Raw genomic sequence first — 27,672 nt, 5'->3', positions numbered from 1 at the left:
AAAAAAAAGCTGGGACAGTGGGCAGTTCTGTCAGGTACCCTTTTCAATATTGAATGCGTTGATAGCCACCTGTCCAGTGTGCTCCCTCGACTGGATGTCGTGTATAAAAGGCATACGATTGACGGAAATCTTGGACTCGGGCTCAACACTTCCCAGAGGTAGTCTCAGGACAGGGTATCACACTACCTTCTCAATATCCAAGGCGATCAACGCCGCCCGCATCTCTCTGCTCTGGGTTTCATGCATCACATGGGAGAGCGCTGCAAGTTCATATGGGTACTCCTCCCAGGCATGAAGCCATATTGGCCACTATGGACCAGGTGGGTTACCACATGGCTCAACCGCAATGTAAGGACTTACACAAGTATTTGAATGTCTGCATGAAGCATGGTGTAACGTCCTGGCTTTCTCGGGGTTGGGACAAACAGACAACGGACCAGAGAAAGGGAGGTTAAGGAGGATTTAATAAACAGATAAACAACTACAGACAACAAAGAATACCGGTACTGGAATCACCAGTTAAAGTACGATACCCATTCCCAGCTCTTCTAACCGTCCTCCGCATGCACACCGGTCCCGGTATGCTCCAACGGAGGGCACAGTGCTAAGCAGTGGCCGACAATGCCACTCGACCGCTGTGAAGGGTAGTTCCATGGTTGTGGAATATACGGGTGGCACGTGGGAGTCACCCGGCCGGGCTCTCTACCACCTGGGAACAGCCGCTCTACCAGTTTCCCCCAGAGTACTGCCACAACACAAAGACGCTGGGAACACCTCCTAGTGTGCGTCTCTTGTATCCGGGTTTAAGTGATGATACCCAAGGTGGTGCAGAGAATGGATGGGAGCAGCCGCTCTACCTATCCCAGTTCTCCTACGAGTGTCGATGGCTAAGACGCAGAAACACCTCCTGGATAGCGTCTTAGCTCTAAGCGTGTGTTCACCCAAGTAACGAGGGTTGGGAGCTTCGGCTCGCACCAACCTCGATTTCTCCAAATTGTCAGGCCGTTGGGAGCTTCGGCTCTACCAACGGTACTTGTGCCCAATGACGTTGAATACGGCTCTCAGAACGGGACAGGACACGGGCAGGAAGCACACGCCAGCACCTCTCCTCCGCTCCTTAGAATGTTCCTTCCGCCGCTCCACTCTCCAACGGGTCCGTGTACCTCAACCAGGTACTCCGGCAAAGATCAGAATATCCGACGCCGAGTCCCAGTGATCTTCTCCTTAAGTAGTACTCTCGGCGTTGTATAACATGAAAACTAGGCGTTACCCTTGGTGTTATGTAACCAGAACTCTTGAGTTCCATGAGGCAATTGTTGCCGGAGGGCATTCTGGGAGTTGTAGTCCGCTCTCCTCCAAGCGCACCAGGTTCACGAAAGTGGCATCGTGGGAGGGAATCCATGTGCGGGAGGGGATTCCTGACACATGGACAGCGGTCGTATGAACCTGGGTCAGCAGGGTCCCTTCCAGGCTTCGGAAGCATGATTATCAGGGCTTCTTGCATGTGGACCAGTAATACTCTAATGTTAAACGGACGTGGAAGATCTGAAAATGCACACATGTAATATTGATATGCCCTCTAGGGGCCGACTTTATGGTTGCAATGCAAAGCTTTTTCAACGTGATGCACTCTAGTGGCTGTTTTTACAATTTCAGCTTTGATATCAAACCCTTGAAAGAATACACAAACACAAGGTTTATTCCATAAAAATGCTTTATGGGGTTACCATAACAATTTCAAGTGTTTTATTGACTATCGCAATAGTGATAATGATATCTGCAAAAGTAATGTGTGAGTTACAAAACAAATGATTGAACTCACTTGAGATGTTTGGGTGACCTCCGCATAGGGGTGTCACCAGTGATTACCCAGTGTCATCAATGGTATGTTCCATCTGCCAATGTACTTATTTGTAAATGATTCCGTAGTATTTTGGTGTGTGTGTAATGTACTTCTTTTTCTAAAGAAAAAGTACTGACTAGACAATCCATTATTGGGTATTATGTGCCAGTTATTGATTACTAGCCCACACCACCTCCTTTGAGTAGGCCATGGACTTCTCTGCTTCACTATCCTGTGAGAGTCAAGTGCTACAATGAGGTGTTTGGTTCCCAGTGAGGACAATTGTAGAAAAATCTCTAGATAAGCCTGACTACTCTGTGCTAAGCTACCTACTCTGTGCTAAGCTACCAGAGGGTGAGCACAGATTATTTTAGTGTGTTTCTTACACTGACTAGGGTGGTGGTTCGTGTCTGGCCTGGATGCATACCTCAGCCAACACGAAATCCCATTTCTAACATTTTAACAATCATAAATTAGCTATTGAGGGTCATTATACCTCCTACAGAACATTGCATATAACCTGAATATCAACATTTCAGAGCAGCTTGGAGAATGAAAGCCACACCAGCAGATTTTTTAGCACAGCCACATCATAGGAAGTGACCATTACATGGTCTTTGAGTCAGTGACCTCAGATAACCTTTGACCAGGTGACCTTGCAGGAAGTGACATTGAATGGTCTGTTATACAACGCAGGCCTTCATTAATTGGTGTGATATTTATTGCACCAAATAAAATACAACTCCACTGAATTAGAATGTGTCCAGTGTGATAAATACCACCCAGTGTAAGGATTTTTTCATACCCTGTTTGTAGCACACATTTTCAAAATAGGAGCCAGTGAGAAATCCTTAGCTAAAAGACATTTACATTGACAACATCTATAGCTTTTTATGTGCTTGTTATATTTTCAGTTTCAAATAGTGTCTGTTGTCTTCTATTGGTAAATATAAAAGACAAGAAAATTGTCCCCATCATGCGCGGGCATACATCATTAGGAACGTGTATACTAGTGAAATGACAGTTGTTGCTTCATTGCGGTTTCTTCTGTTTAATTTTCCCGATGTTGCACAGTATCAGCAGAAAGCCCTTTGCTTTCTCAATATTGCACTGCATCTCCAAAGCTAACTGATCCAAAAAGTAAGACCTATTGGTATTGCCAATGCTTACCTAGTGAGATGCCCAAGTTGAGCTGTGACCTCGCTCTGCTTCCCAGATTCTCTAATGAAGGATGCCCCTGCAGAGCTGTGCTCTCGTTCTGCTCCTCAGATGCTGTCCTATTAATGAGGTATGCCCCATCAGAGCTGCGACTTCATACCTCGTGTACCGTCTTATGTCCTGCTGCCAGCACTTTTCTCACAGCTCCTCTATCGCCTCCATGTTGTTCTGTCTTACTCTAACTTTTTACAGTCATTTGCCCGTTTCTCCCTACCCAGGTATGGTTTCTTGGCTGTTGGGTGTTTTTGTTTCAGGCTTTTTAGTTCTCGCCTGCGATGCAGCGCAGCTGCTCGCTTCAGGGCCGTTTCTACCATTAGGCAAGACTAGGCGGCCGCCTAGGGCGCAAAAGGAGGGAAACATTTGAATACAAGTTCTTTTATATCCAATGCATTAATTCGTCTAGCCTGAATGACAGGGGGAGAGAGTGGTAGTAAAAGGGAGGGGGCGGCATTTTTCAATTCTCGCCTAGGGCGGCAAAACACCTAGAAACGGCCCTGGCTCGCTTCCGAGATCTATAGTCGTTGGTTTTCTGTCGGGCTTCTTTGGAAGTGGGGTTGGTGCACGCCCTGTCTCCCTTAGGCTCCGCCCACTCTGCGAGGCTGTCTTCCCACCAAGCCGTTGTAATCTGCAGTTTCCATCAAGATCCGGTAAATTGAGGATCATAACACTGGAAAATAAAGACAACTGCTATTCAAATCACGAATGTCTTCACTACGCCCGGTGTTTGAGACGTTAACTGTATCCATACAGAGGTGTTTTCAGTTTATTTAATGCCAGAACTAACGCCCGTTACGAGTTTGCCTCAATGTGTGAGAACGTCGGTGACTTTCTGCACCAAAATGTAAAGAGGATGATCCTTTTATCTCAGCAGTGAGTTTGTAACTAGTGCAAATAGGAAGCGGACACTCTCAATTCCGGCATGAGAACAGGATTTACCACGTCTGTAGTAATTATCCACCCGTAGTGCTGCAGAAACGGCGAAAGTGCGGTATGAAGCGTTATATGAAAACAGGGTGTCATGTAGGTGCACCAGCCTAGCAGGGCTTTCCCTGCAGAACAAAGAGCGTGCGGCTATCTGATGCTTCGAAGCACATGGGTGGTTAACTCTCGCATCCCATATTATCCCAGAAAACAAACATTTCTCCTCACAGATTATAATCTGTTTATTTTAAATTGCTTCAGGCAAAATATAATTTTGCTCCTTAAGCACTCCCTGTTCACTCATCCAAATTCTGTTTCCTTCCTTTTCTTTCCATTTAGTGGTGACGCCCTTGCCTATGGAGGTATCAGCACCAGTAAGGAATGGCGTGGTCGGGGGAGCCGCGGTATATATACACTTACCAACAAATTTTAGGTTTTTGCGAGAGTTTAAGTTATTGGCATTGTAAATGACAATACCTTTTTATTTATCTGTTTTAAAAACAACACACAAATAAAAATGTGAGATAGTGCCATCTTTCTTGCATGGTATGCCCTCACTTTTTGCTGAATTGCTGAATGTACTTTTACTGAGTGTACCCTGGACTCCTGCCAATCAGGTGTCCAGGGCCTATGTTCCTTCCCTGATAACACAAAACACAAATTGGCAAACCCTGGCCACATGTCAGCCCCTGGTAAATGGTACCCTAGGTACCCAGGGCCTTGTGGCCAGGGAAGGCCTCTAAGGGCTGCAGCATTCATTGTGCCATCCTTAGAGGCCCTGTACCCTTACACACACACACACTGCCCTTGCAGGCAAGGTGTCTGGGTGCAAGACAAAACAAAGAGTCGACATGGCACACATCCCTGTGTGCCATGCCCATCACCTACACTGCCATGGCATACATCAGCCACCCCTCTAGCTGGGTGCCCTATGCCAATGGTGTGGACACAGGAGCAGGAGCCCTGTGCCCCTACAGTACCCAGGTCCATTCCTTGGCACTGTAAGTGCAGTGCTGCCATTTAAGAGTACATGGTGCTGAGAGCTCGTCAAACACAAACTCCACAGCACCATAATGGCAACACTGAAGACTGAGCACATTAAACCCACACTGATGCCAGTGTGGGATTTAATGTACCAAGCACCCCAGAGGGCATTTTAGAGATGCCCCCTAAAACCTAACCTACAATCCACGTCTGTTCTGAGGCTTCCTAGGCTGCCACAGAGCAGACATGTTCCTGGACCCCTGGGTAGGAGAGCACCTGCTCTCCTGGGTCTGCAACAATGCACATCCTGGGCGAGGTGCTAAATCTCCTCCCCCAGGATGGGCAGGGGGAAGATTCAAAGGCATGCCGCCTCTGTGAGCTTCCCCAGGCCACTGCAACCCCCCACTCTGGCGGGAAGCTTGGCCGGAAACCCCAAATAAGGACAGGGGTTGTGCCAGCCTGCCAACCCCACCCCTCACGTGGGGGAGGCGAGGTGAAGCACATCTTCGGGCTCTCGCCATCTTAAAGATGGGAAGCCCTACCCTATCAGGACTAGGCTACTGCCCCCCTACCACAGAAGAGAGGCAGGATAGGGGGTGTACCCACCCCAGGAGAGGGACCCATTGGTCCCTGCCCTTCACCTACCTGTAACGCCCCTAAATCTAGTATTTAGGGGCACCCTGAACCTTCCTTCCCCAGATTCCAGATTCCAAGATCCGAAGAAGAGCTAGAAGAAAGAAGACCTGCCCTGCAGCTGCTAAGAAGAGGAAGACATCAACTGCTTTGGCCCCAGCCCTACCGGCCTGTCGACCCTCGAACATGCTCCTGCTCCAACCCAGCATCTCTTGTGGCCAGCAACCTCACAAACCCCGGAGGACCTGGCTACCTTTTGACTCTAATCCCCTGGGACTCCCATGAGTAGAGGCTCTACTCAAAATCTACTTCTAATCCCTGGCAGCAGCCCGGAACCGTGAACCCAGCACGACTGTGACCCTGAGTCCGGCACTCAAGGACCTCCCTCGACACTCCTGAAGAAGCCTGCAGCCTCAGAACCAGGTGCCCCCCCCCAACCGCCATCAACAGAGGGTAAGATTTCCCGACACCAAAAGGCACCCCTGCAGCCGGCGCCCCGCAGCCCCCTGTGCCCAATCCCGGGGTATCTACCTATCCTCCAACTACCCAACTTACCTCTCGAAGGGGTGGTGGCACCTGAAGAATCCTCGTCCCCGAGTTTGCAGTCTTTTTCTAAACCGGAGATTTCCCATTGAAATCAATTGAGCGCCCGAAGGCTCAAAAGCACCCTGCACCCAGCCGCTGAATGGTCCTGGCAGTGTAACCTCTACACCTACCTACTTCCCCACTTGCCCTGAGTAAGTGACCAGGAGCCCATCTCCCACAGCCGCGTGGCCTGCTAGTCAGCAGCCACCAACCAAGGCCCCCCTACCTCTCATAGGATAACATTGGGCCTAACTCTCTTTGCACCTGGCCGCCCTTGTGCCGCTGAGGGTGAACCAACTGTACCTACCTGACCCTGGGAGACCCCTGAGTCTATGCCCAGCACCTTAACTCTGGCAGTCGAGTACTTACCGTTAAACTGATAACTCAATTTTCTCTATAGGGTAACATTGACTGGCTTTTCCTGAAATTTCTTCTAAGTGTGGACTTTTCAAAACTTAAAATATTCACCAAAAATCAGCCGAGTAACGAAAATACTCACCTGCTCTTAGGTGAGCTCCCAGTGCTGGATCTTGGTGCCCAGCACTGACTCTGAATTGACTGTTTCTTGTGTAAATTTCTTATAAGTGTCAATTTCTGCAATCTTTAAATATTCTTTAAACATCATATAATATCTGAAAACGTAATTACTTACCTGTTTTGGATAAAGGTCCCAGTACTGAGTCTAGGCACCCAGTACTGGATTACAAAAGTAACAAGAACATACTATACCTGCAACTTGAATTTTCTCCCATAGGGAATCATTGACTGTTTTCTATGAAATATTTTCTAAGTGTCAACTTTTAAAATGGCAAAATATTGTCTAAAAATCATCACAGGAATTAAGTAGACTTTTATCACTTGATTCCAAGTACTGACCCAGGACTGAATCTAGGATCCAGTCCTGGAATTCCAAAAGTAATCCTAAAAGTAGTCTGTGGCAAATAACTTGACATTTCCATTGAGCTCAATGCATTATTGTGTTTAGAATTGTGTTGCCTATTGCAACCACTTGTAACTTTCTACAAAAGTCAATTGCATATTGCAAAAGTATTTATATGAAGCATCTCATTCTGAGAAAGTATATTTTAATACCTGTTGTTGGTTCAAAATAAAACAAGCATATTTTTTTTATATATAAACCATTGGCCTAGAGTTCAGTTATTGAGTGTGTGAGACCATTTGCTGGCTGAGTGTGTGCAACAAATGCTTTACACTGTCCTCTGATACTGCCTTCCTGCTCGACCAAGCTACCACTTTAGAGAGTAAGGTTATATCTAACTTTAGCCTCTGCCAAACCTCTGGGGACTGTGGACTCTATACACCCTGTACCTATTTGGGAACAGTATATACAGAGCCCCTTTCTCACAAAAAGGCATTGTCATTTACAATGCCAATAGCTAAAACTCTCATAAATGCGAGACCTATTGCATTGCAAATGCTTGTTATCAGATGTTGCAGCAGTCGGTGGCAACTGGGTAGTTCTCTGGTGTCTTGGGTACAGCAGCACTGTTCATTGGGTGACGTGTCCCCGGGTGGTCTAATCTCTAAATGGCAATGGGGAAGAGAAGTCAGTGGAGGTCTTATTTAGACAGCGATGAGGGTTAGACAGCGTTTTGAATGGAAATACAGAAGTACTGGTACTCACTATTCAGAGTACCTATTTGTAGACTGCATCTGCCTTGGAATAGGGCAGCTGTTAGGAATTAACAATCTGTTTGAGGGGAGGGGCGGGGGGTCACAGACTTGCATCTTTACCCGTCTGAACACAGAGATGCGCACATCCGTTCACTGCTATCTGTCAGAGTACAGCGATTCACACACGCACTCAGCCTGTCGGAACACAGTGATGCATTTATGCATCCGCTTTTACCTGTCAAGTGAAGCTAGAACAGATCACGTGCAGAGTGATGCACTGCACACTGTTACACTGAGGTCAGGTGAATGCTGCAACACTTAGATTGATCATAGAAGTAACATTTTGTGACCAGTTTGTCCGTGCAAACATGCCGTTATACTGATGTAAAATTGCCTGTAATCTAGTATAAACACACACCACCGTAACACTTGCGTGCTCCCGGCCCTGGTGTCAAACATGAAAAAAGTACTGGATATGCTCCCGTGCTCAGATTCGTGTAAAGCGTTACAACAAACAATTGATGGACGGAATGCTGACAATGCAGACATTCTCCCCCAGTCAAGAGATCTGGGTTAAATCCATCGTTCTTTTGCCCACTACACCACCCCAGCTTAGACATGGCTATATGCAAATCAGTCTTGACCCTGTGCCTCATGGGAACAGTCCAGCCCGAACTGCCAAGCCATGTCTTCCCTGGACCGGAATCAAGCATCCTAGGACCGGTTTCTGGCTATCAGCCGTCATCAGCCAGGATAGCTTGACTCCAGTGGCGTAGTGAGCACGGGTCCCACGTCTGGGAATACCCATCCCACTTAGGGCGAAAAGCGTTACAACAAACAATTGATGGACGGAATGCTGACAATGCAGACATTCTCCCCCAGTCAAGAGATCTGGGTTAAATCCATAGTTCTTTTGCCCACTACACCACCCCAGCTTAGACATGGCCATATGCAAATCAGTCTTGACCCTGTGCCTCATGGGAACAGTCCAGCCCGAACTGCCAAGCCATGTCTTCCCTGGACCGGAATCAAGCATCCTAGGACCGGTTTCTGGCTATCAGCCGTCATCAGCCAGGATAGCTTGACTCCAGTGGCGTAGTGAGCACGGGTCCCACGTCTGGGAATACCCATCCCACTTAGGGCGAAAAGCGTTACAACAAACAATTGATGGACGGAATGCTGACAATGCAGACATTCTCCCCCAGTCAAGAGATCTGGGTTAAATCCATCGTTCTTTTGCCCACTACACCACCCCAGCTTAGACATGGCCATATGCAAATCAGTCTTGACCCTGTGCCTCATGGGAACAGTCCAGCCCGAACTGCCAAGCCATGTTTTCCCTGGACCGGAATCAAGCATCCTAGGACCGGTTTCTGGCTATCAGCCGTCATCAGCCAGGATAGCTTTACTCCAGTGGCGTAGTGAGCACGGGTCCCACGTCTGGGAATACCCATCCCACTTAGGGCGAAAAGCGTTACAACAAACAATTGATGGACGGAATGCTGACAATGCAGATATTCTCCCCCAGTAAAGAGATCTGGGTTAAATCCATCGTTCTTTTGCCCACTACACCACCCCAGCTTAGACATGGCCATATGCAAATCAGTCTTGACCCTGTGCCTCATGGGAACAGTCCAGCCCGAACTGCCAAGCCATGTCTTCCCTGGACCGGAATCAAGCATCCTAGGACCGGTTTCTGGCTATCAGCCGTCATCAGCCAGGATAGCTTGACTCCAGTGGCGTAGTGAGCACGGGTCCCACGTCTGGGAATACCCATCCCACTTAGGGCGAAAAGCGTTACAACAAACAATTGATGGACGGAATGCTGACAATGCAGACATTCTCCCCCAGTCAAGAGATCTGGGTTAAATCCATCGTTCTTTTGCCCACTACACCACCCCAGCTTAGACATGGCCATATGCAAATCAGTCTTGACCCTGTGCCTCATGGGAACAGTCCAGCCCGAACTGCCAAGCCATGTCTTCCCTGGACCGGAATCAAGCATCCTAGGACCGGTTTCTGGCTATCAGCCAGGATAGCTTGACTCCAGTGGCGTAGTGAGCACGGGTCCCACGTCTGGGAATACCCATCCCACTTAGGGCGAAAAGTGTTACAACAAACAATTGATGGACGGAATGCTGACAATGCAGACATTCTCCCCCAGTCAAGAGATCTGGGTTAAATCCATCGTTCTTTTGCCCACTACACCACCCCAGCTTAGACATGGCCATATGCAAATCAGTCTTGACCCTGTGCCTCATGGGAACAGTCCAGCCCGAACTGCCAAGCCATGTCTTCCCTGGACCGGAATCAAGCATCCTAGGACCGGTTTCTGGCTATCAGCCGTCATCAGCCAGGATAGCTTTACTCCAGTGGCGTAGTGAGCACGGGTCCCACGTCTGGGAATACCCATCCCACTTAGGGCGAAAAGCGTTACAACAAACAATTGATGGACGGAATGCTGACAATGCAGACATTCTCCCCCAGTCAAGAGATCTGGGTTAAATCCATCGTTCTTTTGCCCACTACACCACCCCAGCTTAGACATGGCCATATGCAAATCAGTCTTGACCCTGTGCCTCATGGGAACAGTCCAGCCCGAACTGCCAAGCCATGTCTTCCCTGGACCGTAATCAAGTGGGATGGGTATTCCCAGACGTGGGACCCGTGCTCAATACGCCACTGGAGTCAAGCTATCCTGGCTGATGACGGCTGATAGCCAGAAACCGGTCCTAGGATGCTTGATTCCGGTTCAGGGAAGACATGGCTTGGCAGTTCGGGCTGGACTGTTCCCATAAGGCACAGGGTCAAGATTGATTTGCATATGGCCATGTCTAAACTGGGGTGGTGTAGTGGGCAAAAGAACGATGGATTTAACCCAGATCTCTTGACTGGGGGAGAATGTATGCATTGTCAGCATTCCGTCCATCATTTGTTTGTTGTAACGCTTTTCGCCCTAAGTGGGATGGGTATTCCCAGACGTGGGACCCGTGCTCACTACGCCACTGGAGTCAAGCTATCCTGGCTGATGACGGCTGATAGCCAGAAACCGGTCCTAGGATGCTTGATTCCGGTCCAGGGAAGACATGGCTTGGCAGTTCGGGCTGGACTGTTCCCATGAGGCACAGGGTCAAGACTGATTTGCATATGGCCATGTCTAAACTGGGGTGGTGTAGTGGGCAAAAGAACGATGGATTTAACCCAGATCTCTTGACTGGGGGAGAATGTATGCATTGTCAGCATTCCGTCCATCATTTGTTTGTTGTAACGCTTTTCGCATTAAGTGGGATGGGTATTCCCAGACGTGGGACCCGTGCTCACTACGCCACTGGAGTCAAGCTATCCTGGCTGATGACGGCTGATAGCCAGAAACCGGTCCTAGGATGCTTGATTCCGGTCCAGGGAAGACATGGCTTGGCAGTTCGGGCTGGACTGTTCCCATGAGGCACAGGGTCAAGACTGATTTGCATATGGCCATGTCTAAACTGAGGTGGTGTAGTGGGCAAAAGAACGATGGATTTAACCCAGATCTCTTGACTGGGGGAGAATGTATGCATTGTCAGCATTCCGTCCATCATTTGTTTGTTGTAACGCAGATTCATGTAAAAGCATTATTTCTGTACAGCGCACTCCCTGGCCTCAACTTGTTTTGAAAGTTGCTCTCATACCTGACAACGAAGAACAAGCCCGGAAGTGGTGCGCGCGAGCTCACTTGTGCCCACCGCTGCAGGAGAAGACCGCCATCTGTTTCCAATTAACGGGCGCAATAATTGGAAACAGATGGCGCTGATGCTCGCTCCCGGGCACCCTAGGCCAGAGAACAGAGAAAGCGGGACATGCACCTGCCTTGGGCCAATTGCGTGCTATCTTTCTTAGAAAGATGCATGCAAAGCCCAATGTCAAGTGCGTTTTTTTTGGAGTTAAAAGCCCTTACTAAATGCCTCGCAGAGCAACGCATGTGCGCTGGCTCAGGCGAGACCTAAAAACAGACTCCCAGATTACCTATTTTCAAACACTGCCAAAGTCTCCCCTTTACAAAGTTCTCCTTCCAAGAATTTTGACATGCATCAATCATTTGCCCTCCATACTAAATTTGCCCAGTGGTACAAAATGGGGGAAGTGAGGTTAACCTGATTTAGAAATTTGAAACATGTTAACATTTCTGTAGGGAGTTATTCGAGAGGTCAGATTTACGCCTTCTCTGTTTGAGTAGATGTTTTTTCAGTCTGGTTTTCAGCCTGTTTATGTAGATCCATGCCTGTCTCTCGGTAAACTCCGTTTTAACTTTGTCTCCCTGTAGGCCTTGTTATGCAGTTGGCCCTTTATTGTACTAGATGCTGCCCGTCATTCTCTGTATTGTGATCCGTGTTCAATTATTCTGTTTTGTTTTCTAGCTTTGACTCAGTTACACTTATAGGGCCTTTGCTGTCTCCAGTTATCTTCTGTATTGTCCTGGCTACCAGGATCCACTAAATAGCAGAGTGTCTGTATCCAGGTTTCATCTGTATTAGCTCTAGCTCAGTCTCCCACGTCGTCTGTATTGTCTTACCTCCGTACCTCAGTTTCCTCTGCACCAGCCTACCTTTGTCCTTCAGCATCCTCTGTATTGGCCTAGTTCTCTATCCTGTACTCTTTATTGTCCAGCATTCTTGGTATGACGCGAGCATCAGGACGGGTCCACTGCTGAATGACAGCAGCAGGGAGGAGAGTGGGCTGTTTGTACACTTTTCAAAGCGTGCATGCCCCTTTGGCCGGCCGGCTTGCGAATGCTAGCCAGACATACGTAATTTGAAATCTCATACCCAGTTGGGTTAGAGTAAGTGCAGGGCACTGGTGAGCACCGAGTGAGGTTGCTCCCTTCAGTCAGGGCGCTGCTCTCATGAGCGCCAGGATTGGTGCCCACACTGCATCCAGTTCCTGAGAAGATGTCTGGAACGGAGGACGTTGGTACTGGTAAGTTTTTAGATATAAATATTTACCTTCTGCCCCCCAATAGATGCCAGCCACCACTTAGAGTACCCTCTGTATTGCTCTAGCTCTGTCCCCTGTTAGTTCCTGTATTGCTCCAGCTCTGTGGACCCTTCTGTATTGCGGTCTCATTGTATGTCCAGTTGGAAGGCAAGCCATCCGCTATAAATTCAATACCCCAACGTGCTGCTCCTGTGTGACTGTCATGGAAAAGGGACTTCTGAATACCTGCACCATCTTTGAAAGGAACAATGGGCCTCATGTATGAAGAGTATATGTGTTAAAAGGATTAGGAATTACAATTTTCGCACTGACTTTTATCAAATGCATTTGCTTTTTGTGAACTAACCTATATACTAACAGGTTGGTTCACTAAATAGAATACAATGCATTTATAAATCGCACGGCTACTTAAAAAGTTGTCTCGGCACTGGCTTTAGGTGTGTCCATCAGGTTCATATGTCCAATCTGCAGGAGAATAAACTGAGAAGAAGAGGAACTTTTTAATCCTCTTCCTGAAAGCCACTTAGAATGTGCAGCTTAAGGCCAAGGGTAGGGCATTCCAGAGTTTGGTAGTCATATAAGCAAAGGAGAGGCCTCCTCTTCTGGATTTAGAAATCCGAGGTGTTTGAAACAGTTTAAGATTGTTAGAGCCAAGAGTTCGGGCCTGGAGAGAGTTTGAAACAGCGCCTAAGATATGAATGACCCTTGGAATTAAAAATCTTAAAAGCTAGGGTAAGGGCCTCGAACTGTATCCTTTTGTCAATTGGTAGCCAGTGAACTACTAAATACAGAATCGTAGTGGGTCACAATTTTACCTACCTCAGTAATATGCATGAGGGTGTATGAAAATAGCAACCCAGTGTAATTGGCTACAATCTGTGATTGCTTTTCAATGAATCATTTTCTTTTTTTATGCAGCTCATTTTCCTAAAAGACTAAGATGCCTTTAAAAAAAACATATATATGTAAATGTTTTACAAACATTGTTTTTAATTAGAAAGTAGTGGCCCCATGGACTGTTGACTACTTCTAAAAAACGTTTTTTGAACATTCCCAAAGAGGAAAAGGTCATTGCGTACCGCTTCGTGAATGAGACCTCTTTTGTACCGGTGCAAAAATATTGGTTTTGTACCCGGATTTCGTTTGGAAAACATTAATGCAGACCATAAGGAATCCGTATTTGGAAGGGGCACCCTTAACATGCCCCTTCTGAATAGTGATTTCTAATTTGTAATGATTCTGAAAATCTTTTCCGAGTTATTAAACGGATAGTTCTTATAAAAGAGTTTTAGCGTTCGTGAACACTCGAAATTACCAAATTAGAGGATTTATAAGCACTTAAACTCTTTGTACATGAGGCCCTGTGTCCTATATTTGGCTCTTTGTTTTGTTTTTGACCGCGATATCCTAGGCTCCTGGGAAACCATGAAGAGGGCAGCAGCAGTCTGCTTCTGGTTGGTCTTCGAGTCCCCACTGCCCTCCTATTCTGTGTTGCTTCTGAGAGGTTGTGAGCTCAAGATGCATAAATTTGCATACGACATTTATAGAAAATGCCCCATCCTAGACCACACTAGCAACTTCTATGAATTCTGTTTTCACCATATCCAGACATGCCTGTAGTGCCTTGAGCCCTATATGCCCAGGTGCAGTACTATAAATGACACACATCGTGGTATTAACTAGAACTGGCCTCCTATTGGCAGGGTGACCTGACTGGTGACGCCTGTGTTGGTTGGTGTGGGGTGGGTGTTATGACCAGCCCTCAAATGAGGGGCTGGTAAACGTGTACATACTGAACACTAGAACGTGTCTAGCAGGACAACTACACATAGCAACAGACACGATTTCGGCGGGAAAGACCCTATTTTTAAAGCTAAAAACGACTTTATTTTAGCAGTCTTTCGCCTGAAATTGCCTCTCCTTCAATTAAAGTTTAAGGGTAAAATTTAGCCTCCCGATTTTATTTTCAATATGTTGATGTGTATGTCCGTCATTGTTTGACTTGAATTTCCAACCTATGCACTTTTTGCTTCTTCTCCGCCTCCAAAGATCCACTTCAATGGAACCATGAACTTTGAAGCACTTGACCCCGGCCTGGCAGAGTATGGCTCGGCTCTCCATGGCGCCTTGGACCCCCATCTCAACCCCGGCCTGCTGCAGACTGCGGAGCTGGACCCGAACGGGGTGCCACTGGATGCCATGCCAGTCTCCGACTCTGGGCACCTGCTGGAAGGCATGTACTCGGAGCTGCACACCGCAGTGTCCGAGGTAGGCGTGCCCGTGTCAGCCTCCCACTTCGACATGCGCGAGGAGCTGCTGTGGGTCGGTAATCAAGGGGTAAGTGTGCGCTGGTCTGTCACACAGAACACTTATGACGACACAGGTAGCGGCATTGTGAGCGAGCCACCGCGCGGTGCGTGCACACATCTCCACCAGAGTAGGCGCCATACCAGTTACAGCAAGAGCAGTGCACCTGCGCACAAATACGATACAGCAGCGCGAGATTCAGCCACTCACAGAGCTGAAGAGTAGTAGGCAACAACAATGAAGGTTCCTCTGGCATGGAACTTATAGCGCGCGCGAAGCAGCTGTGATAAAAGATTCGTGGAATGATTCGTGGAATGGTTAAAGTGTAGGCGGAGGGAGCAACAGTGCGAGCTTATCTCACATAGGGAACAGGTAAAAGCACAATACACAGCTATGATACAAGTTTACCCCTCACGTTGCAGTGTAGATAGCACGCAGTGTGTCTCAGCCAGAAAGGTTATAAGCAACACCCCGACTCCTCAAGTGTTAACGACCAGACCTGACCACTCACTCCAAAATAGCAGAAAAATAGATATCGGGGTCTTCTGGCCAAGGGGCTTGGGAAATGAGTGGTGGTTTTAAATCCATCACAGCCATCTCATGTTGCCACAGGTTGGTAAAGAAAATGCAATGAATACACAGGAGGTTCAGCACTATGTACTATGGTAAGATCTCCAATGTCTGCATTTTTTAATATTTGTTTTTTGCCCTTTCAGGGTCATGCCACTTCCTTTTTCGGTCCTGCTCTTGAGCGCTTCTCCTCCTTCCAGGTCAACGCCGATGATGACATCCGCCAAATCCAGAGCCTCGACAATGGAGTGCTCTTCCTGACCAAAAACAACCTCAAGTACATGACGCGTGGTGGCCTGGCCATCTTTGATTACCTGTAAGCCCTCGCTTTTACAAACTGCGTATGCAACATGCAAAGTGTGAATGTAGCCATATGTGGTGTTTGTGCTGCAAAGAATTTGATGGACAAATGGATATCACATACATTTTGGGTTGTGATTGTGGGGGGGGGGGCAGGAGGCGGAACTAGTGGTCTTCTGTATTGGGGACACTGCTGGTGGAGGCTGGGCGTTTATGTAGGACTGTTCCTAGAGATGTCTGTGTCCTTTTCCTGAACTGCAGGATGGTGTGCGCTAGCCTAATGTGCACAGGGATGCTGCTCTAGGTGCTGGCTGCCTAACTGTGTGTGGCTTGCTACCAGAAGATGTGCTTTTTAGCGCATCGTACATCCCAGCCTGGCTACCTGTGTTGTGTAGGCTCTTGTAGGTGTATGTATATTGCGACATGTAGGGTGGACACTTGTTACTGATTTGTTGTAGATTCAGGAAGTGTTAAATATTATACTGTGTTTGCGGCATGTGGCACTTTCCTTTTTCCACAGATCCCTGGTGTCAGTGTAGTAATCACAAGATCCAATTGTAGAAGTAAGTAAGCTTTAATGGATAAGTCCAGTAAGCTCCCACAGACAGCCAAAGCCATGCGTGCAAGCACAGCGCCAACAAACATATCATGAACTGTCAAACACGAACGGTTAACCAAGCTTGAGTCACAGCAAAAGCCAGGGGGCAGTGTGAGCGGTGACATCAGTGTGTCCATGCGCAGGCAGCCCTCAGACAGAATTCTACATATCTAATTTCCCTACAGAGAACTTGCGAAGGGGAAAAAAAGTGGAGAGGGAGGAGAGGAAAAGAAAAAAGAGAGAGAAACACAAAAGAGAATGAAACGGGAAGTGAGCCTGGTAGAGTGAGAGAAGAAAGAGAGTGGAAGATAGAATCTTGCAGGCAGAGTGTCCCTACCACCCCTTCAGGGAGGACCATGAGGAGTATCCTCAAAACAAGAATTACCATGTCTTAAACCTAAGGATTGCATGGCATAAACATCAATACCTTGTGGGGGTTCATCTAGTACCTGGGCATCAACCTTTACAACTTCATTCATGTTTCACCAGTTGCATAGATTGACGCGAACAGCACTGCCACAGATTTTGTCAATGCGTACAGGCTCACTGAACTTGGACCTCTATTTGCTGCGCACAATTCACCAGGTGTTAAAACACCACTGTGTAAACATACACTTTCCAAATTTTTTATGATTTATTCCTGTTTACAATTCAATATCAACTCAAAAATTCATTTACATTGTACATAACATTTTTTGAGAATGTTTATACATAGTCTTAGTATACATTTCCTTCGTGTGCTTAAGACTCAGTAATACATGTACATAATCATATACTGATGAATGCTCATGCCCAATGCATTTCGGAACTTGAACAGTTCCATCCTCAGGGGAAACTCTGAAATGAAAACATAAAATAGTTTACTTTCAATGTCTGTCCACGTGTGGCTCTAAGATCACATTTTTAATGACTTCAATCTGTTAAATCCACGTTATGGTTTTTAGTTATGCTCATGCGAATGTGTTATGGGATGAATATTAGAATCTGTCACCCAATATGGTAATGTGTAATTGCTATATGTGGTATAAACCCCTACCTTCCGCTGCATCTCCTGTATTTCATAAACCTGCATTCCTAATAAAATAAACTGAAAGAAACCATTTGTCACTGCCAATGTAGAAATAACCAGATTGTCCTTAATCAATGATACTGAAACAACTGCTTCTAGACACGCATGTGTTTTAGGCTCTTACCTCTCAATGACGTTTCGTAATAGTAATCTGAAATGCAAACCACCGAAATGAGACAAGAAAATCTACAGTATGTTCATATAAACAATCTACCCGATCAGTAAAACCTCTCTTGTGTAGATCACTAATCTTACCTCATAAGCACCCACTGTAGCGTGTATCTGCAAAAAGAAAATAGCAGATTAAAACGCATTTATAGTCCTGCATGACCGCATAACAAAACTAGTCTCCCTAAGCAAACTTGCACCGTTACTGCCGATAATGCCCCGTACCTGAAAGCGTGATGGTAAGGTTCTAGGTACAACTTCCGCTTTACTCCTTGCTATTCACACCCAAATCTTGCCTATTTAACTTGCCGATTACGGCTGCAATAGATGACAACAACAACGGACTCGTGCTAGTCGTTCAATACTCTAGAGTCTATCCACGGTCGCCATTATAGAGTATGTTCCGAAACTCAATCCCAATACAAATCCAATAACAAAAAGGAGAAGGGGACTCTTGTAACTGTCTATAACCACGAAGAGAAATACTTATTTGTATTTATTTGAATTGAAGCATCCACGTTCTAACAGGACTTAAACACAATATCTATTTATGTACAAAACTAAAATATAACTGAAAGGCCAAACTCCATATGACTGCCATGTTACTCTGTAATGTTAAAACCAAAATGTCGCGTATTGAATTTGCCGAGTGTTTCTGCAATAAGAGACAGCGATGACGGACTCCCGATGATAATTTAGTTCTCTAAAGCCTATTCCCTGTCGCCATGATAGAAAATGTTCCACGACTCGTTCTCAATACAAAACCAAATAAACTAATAGAAAATAAGAAAATGAGAAATAAACTCCTATATCTGTCTATAACCAGTCAGAAGGATGCTTATTTATGTTAATAGTATTCACAAACCACATGGGGCTGAAGCCCAATATATTATGTGCAAAACTAAAATATAACTAAAAAAACAGACTTCATGAAATGGAGGTGACTAAAGTATAACTTTATTCAACGATGACTCAATGTTATATAACTGTATCCTGTTTACTATATATGATAATTCCCATACTATGAGTGAATGTGTTTATATTATATGCTGGGTGTGTTAATTATATATACTCCTTTCAACAACTGAGTTTATATGAAACAAGACATGTCTAATCTATCATTCATCCCTTTGGGGATCATGCTATCCAGTGACTTGATCCAATTTACTTCCCGTTGAAGTAACTTTCTGTTATTGCCTACTCCCAGTTGTATCTCGACTCTCTCTATGATTTGAAATCTAAGTTGAGAGATAGAATGGTTTGCTTCTATCCAATGAGCCGCTAGTGCGGAGTTTACATTTTTGGTTCTGATACGACTTTTGTGCTTGGTGAGCCTGATTTTTAATTTTGCGTTCGATTTTGCCAATATAAGCCTTTCCACAGGGACATTTTATGCAATATATTACGTTGCTAGTATTGCAATTGCTCGTGTGTCTCATTGGTATTTGTTTTCCTGTGCTAGGGTGTGTTAGTATGTTGCCTGTAATCCCGTTATTGCAGTGTGTGCAATTGAGACGTTTTAAGGTCCCTTTGGATGCCATAGGATTATCGTTGGAAGTGGTTTTCGATAATAATTCTCTCAAATTTCTGCCTCTGGTATAAGCATGTAGTGGAAGATCTTGAAATACATTATTGAAATCCGGTTCATTAGCCAAAAGCTGCCATCGCCTGTTGATAATCTTTTTAATTGCTGGCGAGCTTGTTGTATATTTGGATACAAATATTATATTAGTTTTTTTTGTCGTGTTCAGAGAGAATAGATCTTTACGTTCTTTATTGGCAGCTCTCTGCATGCATTCTTGTAGAATCCTGTCAGGATATCTTCTTTGTTTATACCTCTATTTGGATTCCTTTTTTTAACATACTTGAGGGTCAGAACATAATCTCTTGATCCGGATAAATTGGGAATATGGTAAATTTCTAATAAGATTTCTTGGGTGAAAATTCGAGTGTTCTAAAGCGTTATTTCGATCCGTCGGTTTAGTGTATATTTGAGTATCCAAACCAATTCCGTCATGTTTTTTAGTAACTATCACATCAAGATATTCAATAATTTTGTCTTGAATTTTGTGGGTGAACTGAATTCTGGGGTTAAATGTATTGATTGCCAGCACCATTTCCTCAGTGTTTCACGAGAGTCCATCCAGACCAGGAAGATATCATCTATAAATCTGCAGTATAGTCTGATCTTGGACCACCAAGAATGATTGCTCATTATATGCTGATGTTCAAATAAAGCCATGAAGATGTTCGCATATGCAGGTGCCCCCGAAAAGCCCATGGAGGTTCCTGTGAGCTGTGCATAATATCTGTCATCCCATTTGAAGTAGCTGTGGTGCAAACAGTAATTCAATAGTTGTAATAAAAGTACCTTTTCTGTATTGATGTCTTCTAGTTGTAATAAAGCCCACTCGACTGCTTCTAATCCTGCTACATGTGGTATGGATGTATAGAGGGCTACCACATCGATGGTACAAAGTAACCAGAATGCTTGTATTTCAGGTTGTATGTTTTCTAGTTTAGATAGAAAACCCGTGGTGTCTTTTATGTACGACGTCCAATTTTGTACAAATCTTTGCAAAAAATGATCAAGATATCTGCCAATTGGGTCAAATAAAGATCCACAACCTGATACAATTGGCCTGAAAGGGGGATTCTCAAGATTTTTATGAATCTTTGGTATCATGTACAGATGTGGTCTACAGGGATTAGCTGTTGTGAGATATAATTTGGTAATCCGTCAATCCAGTCCATATCCAAAGCGTGTTGTAAATTTTTTTCCAAGATCCCTAAAAGTTCGGTAGTAGGATCAGTTGCCAGAGGTAAATACGTATCAGGATCCATAACATGTGAGTTATTTTTTGGTGATAAAATGCAGTATCCATTAACACTATAGCTCCTCCCTTGTCAGCTGGCTGAATAGTTATTTCAGGATTATTGTCTATTGCTTTGATTGTGATTCTTTCATGTTTGGTTAGATTATGTTGACTGAATTTATTTAAATTCAAAGCCTTTAGATCTTTTTTGACCACTATCTCAAACGTATCTAATATCTTATGCGAGGTTGATGCTTGGAAAGTGCTCTTGGGCTTGAATTTCACGTTTTCAATGGTCTGTTGACGCTGTTCGATGTTGACCACATTAGCGAAGAAGTGTCGTAGACGTTAAGTGCGCATAAACCTGAAAAAGGATGTTTCTACTTCCATGAGGTTGGTGGTGCCTGTAGGTACGAATGACAATCCTTTATTTAAAACTTTGATTTGCTGAGGCGTTAAATTCGTTGAAAAACTTGGCATTTCATTAAGCAATAGTTGACAGCTCTTGCTTGCTGCAGCACCCCATATAAAAAAGGTATAAAACGATATACCATAGGAGTGCACCCCCTACAACATAGTATATCACTGAACTTGGAGTCACCTTTTCTTACAAAACCAGTTTTCTTGATCTTTACTAAACCACCCACTGCAAATTTCTTAGAGGAAATTGTTTTCCTTCTGTCAAAGTAGGCTTTTTGTTTGGTTTGAATATTTTCAACTTTTTGTCTGACATTCACATCCAGCTCTTGTGCAGAGACCCTGTGTTTAAACCAATTGGACATCCATGCTGGTTTGAATTCAGAGCATGCCTTCCTGCCTTTAGGCAACTCAAAGGGTGACACACCCGTAGAGAGTGTGGTGTGGTTCTGTAGAACCACAACATCGTCCTAACAGCAACATGTATGACTTTGTGAGAGAGCCCACTGTATGCAATCACTCTGTTTAGCCTTTCCACTAAACCAATAGTTTGCGAGTGATACAGTGAGCCCTTGAGGTGGTTGATGCAAGATTCCTTTATAAACAGTTCAACTTCAGAAGATATAAAGTGTACTCCATTGTCAGAAACTAAGGTTTTAGGAAAAAACTTCTGCATTAATACTTTCATTTATTTTAGGATTTCTTTAGAGTCTGCCTTGGCTACAAATTTGATCTCAGGCCACTTTGATTAGTAATACAACCAAGACTATAGCGAAGTGGGCCTGGTGGGGTAAAACATGGAAGGGGCCAAGTATATCAATGCCCAATTTTTCCCAAGGATTTTCAGGAAGAGGTATGAGTGTTAAAGGCGGATTAGAAACACAGAAGGCTTTGACTCTACTAGCACAAATTGCACAATCATGAACCATAGTGTCAATGTCTCCGTCCATTTGGGGCCACCAAAAATATTTGCGTACTCTGCGTTTGGTGAGCTTTGCGCCCAACTATCCTTAATGTGCTTTAGACGAAACCGTATTCCTGAGGTCAAAGGGAGGTATGATCTTCTCTAGTCTGATAACAAGGTCATCCTCTATGGATAATTGTTAGAAATTTTTACAAATAGTTGGATGTCAACGCTTACGTTGCTGAAGGTTGGCCCAGGGAGAAAAATTAAATTTTTGACATTTCAGAGTTTCATCATTTTGCATTGCCTTTCTCCAATCGCATTCACTTATGGTACAAATGTGTTGTAATTCTAAAGCAGCAACTAAACAATCTTTGAGTTCATCACTATTTGGTCTGTGACCACAATCTGTTTTGTTACATACAACAGGCAACAGTGAAAGAGCGTCTGTTCAGGCATTTTTCCCTCCGGTGATATGTTCGACATTAAATTGGAATTTGAGGAGCTTAGAAGAAAGTCTTGCTATGCGTGGTGTACTGTTGTGATAATTAGTGTTGCCTAGAATAGAAACTAATGGTTCCTGGTCGGTTTGTAGGGTGAATTTCCTACCCCAAAGATAGCATTTTAATTTTTCAATGGCCCACTAGCATGCCACTAATTCTTTCTCGATGACAGAGTAGTGAGTCTCAGTGTCCCCAAGTACCCTGGATGCGAATCCAGTTGTGTGTTCTTGATTGCCTCTGGACTGCATTAAGAGTGCCCAGAGACCATAGCAACTGGCATACCACAATTAATGTGCAAGGTACCGCTGGATCATATGGTTTCAATGCTTTTACTTAACTAAGTGGTATTTTTAACCATTCTAATGCACTCTTATATTCCTCATTCCATGCAAATACTGTTTCTTTAGCAAATTGGAGCTGTGATGTACTTTCGCGACATACTCCGGGATAAAGCATGAGTAGAATTTGCTTAAACCTAGGGATGATTTTACACCAGTGTTGTCTGTGGATGGAGTTGCATCTAAACTGGCTTGTACTAACCCTGGTCTCGGTGTGACTCCTGCACTCGATCGTGTGACCCAGGTAGTCCACCAAATTCTTTGAGAACTCGCATTTTTCTTGTGTGAGTACAACACCTTGCTCTTGAGAAATGTCAATACCTTATGCAAGACTTTGTGATGTGTCGACCTGTCTGGTGCATGTATGAAGACATCGTCTTGAAAAATGGCTACCTTTTTTAGGCCTTTGAGTAAGTTTACCATAAGACGATGAAAAAATTAGGCAGCCGATGCTAGTCCGAACGGCATGTGGCAAAACTGGAAAATACCAGATGGAGAATTAAACGCGGTGAGATCGCGTGATTCATTGTCTAACTCTACCTGGTGGTATGCCGATGCGAGGTCAAGTTTGGTGAAGAACTTAGCACCTGCAACCATGGCCACATTTCAATGATGTTGGGTAGTGGATGAGAATCTACCCATATCTCTCTATTCAGCCTGCGCAAGTCTATGCAAATCCTGAGCTCGTTGTTTTTCTTGCATGCTACAACTTGTGGAGATAACCAGTCTGATTCAACCAGTTCGAATACACAATATGCAGAAAGATGGCAGTGGTATAACAAAAAAGGCCAGCACCTCTGTTAGTTTGCAATTTATACAGTGCACTATGTCCTCAGGCGTGCTCAATGTCAACACCGTGCCATCACAGTGTTGCAAAGTACCAAAGAGAAACTCTCCATATACCATGACCATAATAACAAAGACAGAGCACAGCACAAACAAGTAATATCTGACTGCCACTAGTCAGTGAGCAATTTAATATCAGAAAAAAATGAAAATAAGACTATCAATATACAGTAATCTTGATCTCCAATGAGGTTGACACGTAGGTGAAGATGAAGAACAGCCGACACATGTTTCTTCGTAAGACCGCTTTCTCAAGGCTTTGATCGATCAAGTTGTAAGTGCACAAAATCAGCGAGATACACCTCTGTTGTACAGCGCTGGCAGTTCTTTTTCAAGGTATTCTCTGATACTGAAAGGCATGCTCCTTAGCTTGTGTTTGACAGGGACTGGACCCTCCTGGACTTATCTTGTGCTTGAAACCTTTGATGTTACCTAGATCTCCTGAGAACACTTTGGGATAGTTGTTCAACAGCTCTTCAACTTGAGATGAATCCCATATGGCCAACACTTGTTCTTTAGCCCCCGGACATAGCATCATATCAAACAGACCTTGGTGAAACCATCCAAGTATGTTCAGATCTTTGAAGGCTACGTATATTTTTCCTTGGATACGTCAGCCCTTAAATTCCATGATATCTTCAGAATATCCAAGAAGATCGATTTTACGCCCTTCATAGGATACTGGTGCACGGTCGGAGGGTATTAACGGTCTCTCACCCCAATTGGCTGTAAACAGCATTTGCGTTATCATGGTGATACGTGCACCTGAATCCACTGGAAGTCGTAAGCTCTTTTTTTTCCCAACCAGGATGTTGGCATAGGGATTTACGCAATCTGCAGGATCACCAGTTCTAACTTCCTTCTCACTGACAACTAGTAAGTACCATGTCTTTCATCTCTGACATAAGGTCTTCGGCATCATTGTCACTAATGTTCTTCAGATAACCTACCCTGACATCCTCTTTCTTCTGCCCCTTGCAGACCTTTGCAAAATGCCCCACTTTGCCACAAGACCTACACACTACATTCTTTGCAGGGCACGGTCTGCTATTTTTGTTGTGCGTAGTGTTACTGTACTGGAAGCAAATGTCAGACCTTTTGAAAAAGCTATTTTGAAAAGATTCCCTTTTTTTGGGGGAAGGGGTTGGTTATGGGTACGGGTGTAACTACCTCTACAGTTTTGTTCTCTAATTCCTTCACAGACACTTGAGCTGTTTTAATGCCCTTGGCAATACAGATACTCTTCCAGTATGGGATTCCCTAAATACAAAAGTTTTTGTCGAATGGTTCTATCGCTGCAGTGACTAATAAATTGGTTGCATACCAATTGCTCGCTACATTTTTCAAATTCACAATCGGCTATTAATTTCCTATGTGCACTTATACATGTGTCAAAATCTTCATTGCTTTTCTGTATTCTTTTTAAGATTTTTTTCCTTACAACTACTATACTTGGCTGAACATCATATCTACAAGCTAGTTTCTTTATTGTTTTTTGGTATTCGTCTAGATCTTCAACACCCCCCACGGCGTCTGGAAGGTGTTTAAGTGTTGCTCTCCCTTCAAAACCTAGCGAATGTAACAATAGAAACTTTTTTCTTTCTGGCCTAAATCTATGAGCTCCTATGGCCCCGAGATATGTTTCAAATGCGTCAAGCCAGTGACACCAGCAAATAGGTGGTTCACCTGGTGAGTCGAGAAAGGGTGGTGGTGGGTTAACAGCCTGCATATTTTTCCTTTATTAGACTCACAAAGCGTGCATGCCCAACTGCCAAATCGTAGACACTGTAGGCAGAAGTCAGTGGGAGCACGTTTCAGCCTTAATCAGTCAGTGTCTGTTTGTCGGCTTATTGTTGGCAACAGGTGTGTGCCAGTCTCTCCACACAACACCAGCCTTCCTCCGTACCGGACACAGGTACTTCACCGAGAGGCACCACAGCACGAGGACGGCTGAGTAGAGGTAAATCCATCTATGTTCTTTGTGGGATCTAGCTCGTCGCCACAAAGCGTGTAGTAACGACAGGATCCAATTGTAGGAGTAAGTAAGCTTTAATGGAGAAGTCTAGTAAGATCCCACAGACAGCCAAAGCCATACGTTCAAGCACAGCGCCAACGAACATATCATGAACTGTCAAATACCAAGGGTTAACCAAGCTTGAGTCACAGCGCGAGCTCGGGGGCAGCGCGAGCCATGACATCAGTGTGTCTACGTGCAGGCGGCGCGTGGACAGAATACAACACATAGGTCCTCATTTTTGAAACTTTTATTTCTTTTAAATTCGGTACCTCTGTTCATTTCATCAGAGCATCCTTCTCAGGACCATGAATCAGGGATTGCTAGGCAAGCTGTGGAATAGCAGGCAAGCCCCAGTTACTCCAGGATGATTTAATTAGTTTGAACAGTTCTGAAAACCCTTCGAAGATAGCCAGCTAGGTAAGTCGCTGGTTACTTAGCACTTTGCTTCAGAGTTTGAGGCAGCTGAAGCAAAACGAAATTATGCAGCAGGATTGAGATCGTCACCTTGAGCTGAGGGGAACATGTACAGGTTGCAAGCTATTAAAAAAAAAAAAAAAAAAAAAAAACTTATCTTCTATAAATGTTATTTTTCCTACTTTAATGTAATTTCTTCGCCGACCATCATTGGAAACATTGTGCATAATAAATACAGCCATTTTATGAACGTTTTTTTTATTCATTGAAAAATACTCTAAAGTACTGGCACTAGTCTATTGTCTGTTCTCAAATTGTGAAAATGTCTGCTGTCTAGTGTCAGGACCACAAACTGCTTCTCCCCTTTGATGCAGAGCTTCTGGAGGCTGGTACCTCATACACTTAAGTATATCATATGCATCCTTGCCACTTCATTTTTTTTTCTTGTCGTTTGGAATTCATGGAGTACAAGTGAAACAGGTTTTGGGGATTTTTGACACATTTCCAGTCTCTTGTTGATAGCATCTTTTTCCATTGATCGCTTTCTTCCTTCAGATTGCGTGGTTTATTCCACAACATCCATTTGTAAGTCACACACATCAAACAGCTGCAGAAGCTGAGCCCCATGGCCTCTGCATCTCCTATTGGGCTAACCAACGTAAAGCGCTCTCACATGCTCTACGCGCTCTTAAGTGATCTATGACCGTCCACCGCTACGACTCCCCCAGACTCCACGCACTCAACCCCAGAACTATCCGAGACCTCGCAACAAGCCTCACTGAACACCACCCACGGCCATTTCTCCTGCCTCCACTGCCGCCGGACCTTCACCACCACCCCGGGCACCAACACAACCAACCCCAGCACCGACCCATCCCAATCCGGATTCCAAGCCTTCAAATGCATCCTCCTCAACGTACGCTCCGTACACAAACACGCCATGGAAATCTGGAACCTACTCGACTCCCTCTCACCAGACATCACCTTCTTCACAGAGACCTGGACCAACGCCACCTCCTCTCCCGACATCCACACCGCCATCCCAGACGGATACAAGATCCAATGAAAGGACTGCCCCACCCACCCTGGAGGAGGCCTTGCCATCGCCCACAAAAGCGCCCTCCGCCTCACCGCCTCCAGCGAAACCTTCCCCTCCTCCGAACACCTGCACTTCCAGATCCTGACCAGCCCCAACACCACACTCCGAGGGACCCTCGTCTACAGACCCCCCGGACACCCTTCGTCACCGCCATCACCGACTTCATCGCACTCCACGCCATCGCATCAATGAACTACATACTCATCGGAGACCTCAACTTACACCTCGACAACCCCAGCGACCCCAACTCCACCACCCTCCGTGACAACCTCGCCAACATTGGACTCAACCACCTCGTCACCACCCCTACCCACAGAGCAGGACACACCCATGACCCCATCTTCTCTGCAGGAAACAGCGTGCACTTCAGCCACACAACGCAGCCGCCATGGACCGACCACCACTGCGTGCAGTTCACCGTCGACAAACCCAAGGCGCCAAACCCAGCCCCTTGCCCACCACGAAGGAACCGGAGCAAGGTGACCGACTAGCCGCTATACTCTACCCCCATGCGAG

At 45.2% G+C, this 27,672-nt stretch overlaps 1 protein-coding gene across 3 annotated transcripts in view; it reads left to right on the top strand.

Annotated features, from left to right (window-relative positions):
• PAN2 (poly(A) specific ribonuclease subunit PAN2) overlaps window positions 1-27,672 on the top strand; it is a 1,342,435-nt gene that overhangs the window by 573,530 nt on the left and 741,233 nt on the right. For all 3 annotated transcript variants that reach the window (XM_085600270.1, XM_085600271.1, XM_085600272.1), the window contains exons 2-3: window positions 14,840-15,127; window positions 15,814-15,983. In XM_085600270.1, the coding sequence (XP_085456396.1) occupies window positions 14,840-15,127; window positions 15,814-15,983 (458 nt within the window). The remainder of the gene's footprint in view (window positions 1-14,839; window positions 15,128-15,813; window positions 15,984-27,672) is intronic.

The sequence above is a fragment of the Triturus cristatus genome, chromosome 4_2, assembly GCF_964204655.1.
Source record: "Triturus cristatus chromosome 4_2, aTriCri1.1, whole genome shotgun sequence".
NCBI classification, from domain to species: domain Eukaryota; kingdom Metazoa; phylum Chordata; class Amphibia; order Caudata; family Salamandridae; genus Triturus; species Triturus cristatus.
This window is presented reverse-complemented; position numbering and strand designations above follow the sequence as displayed.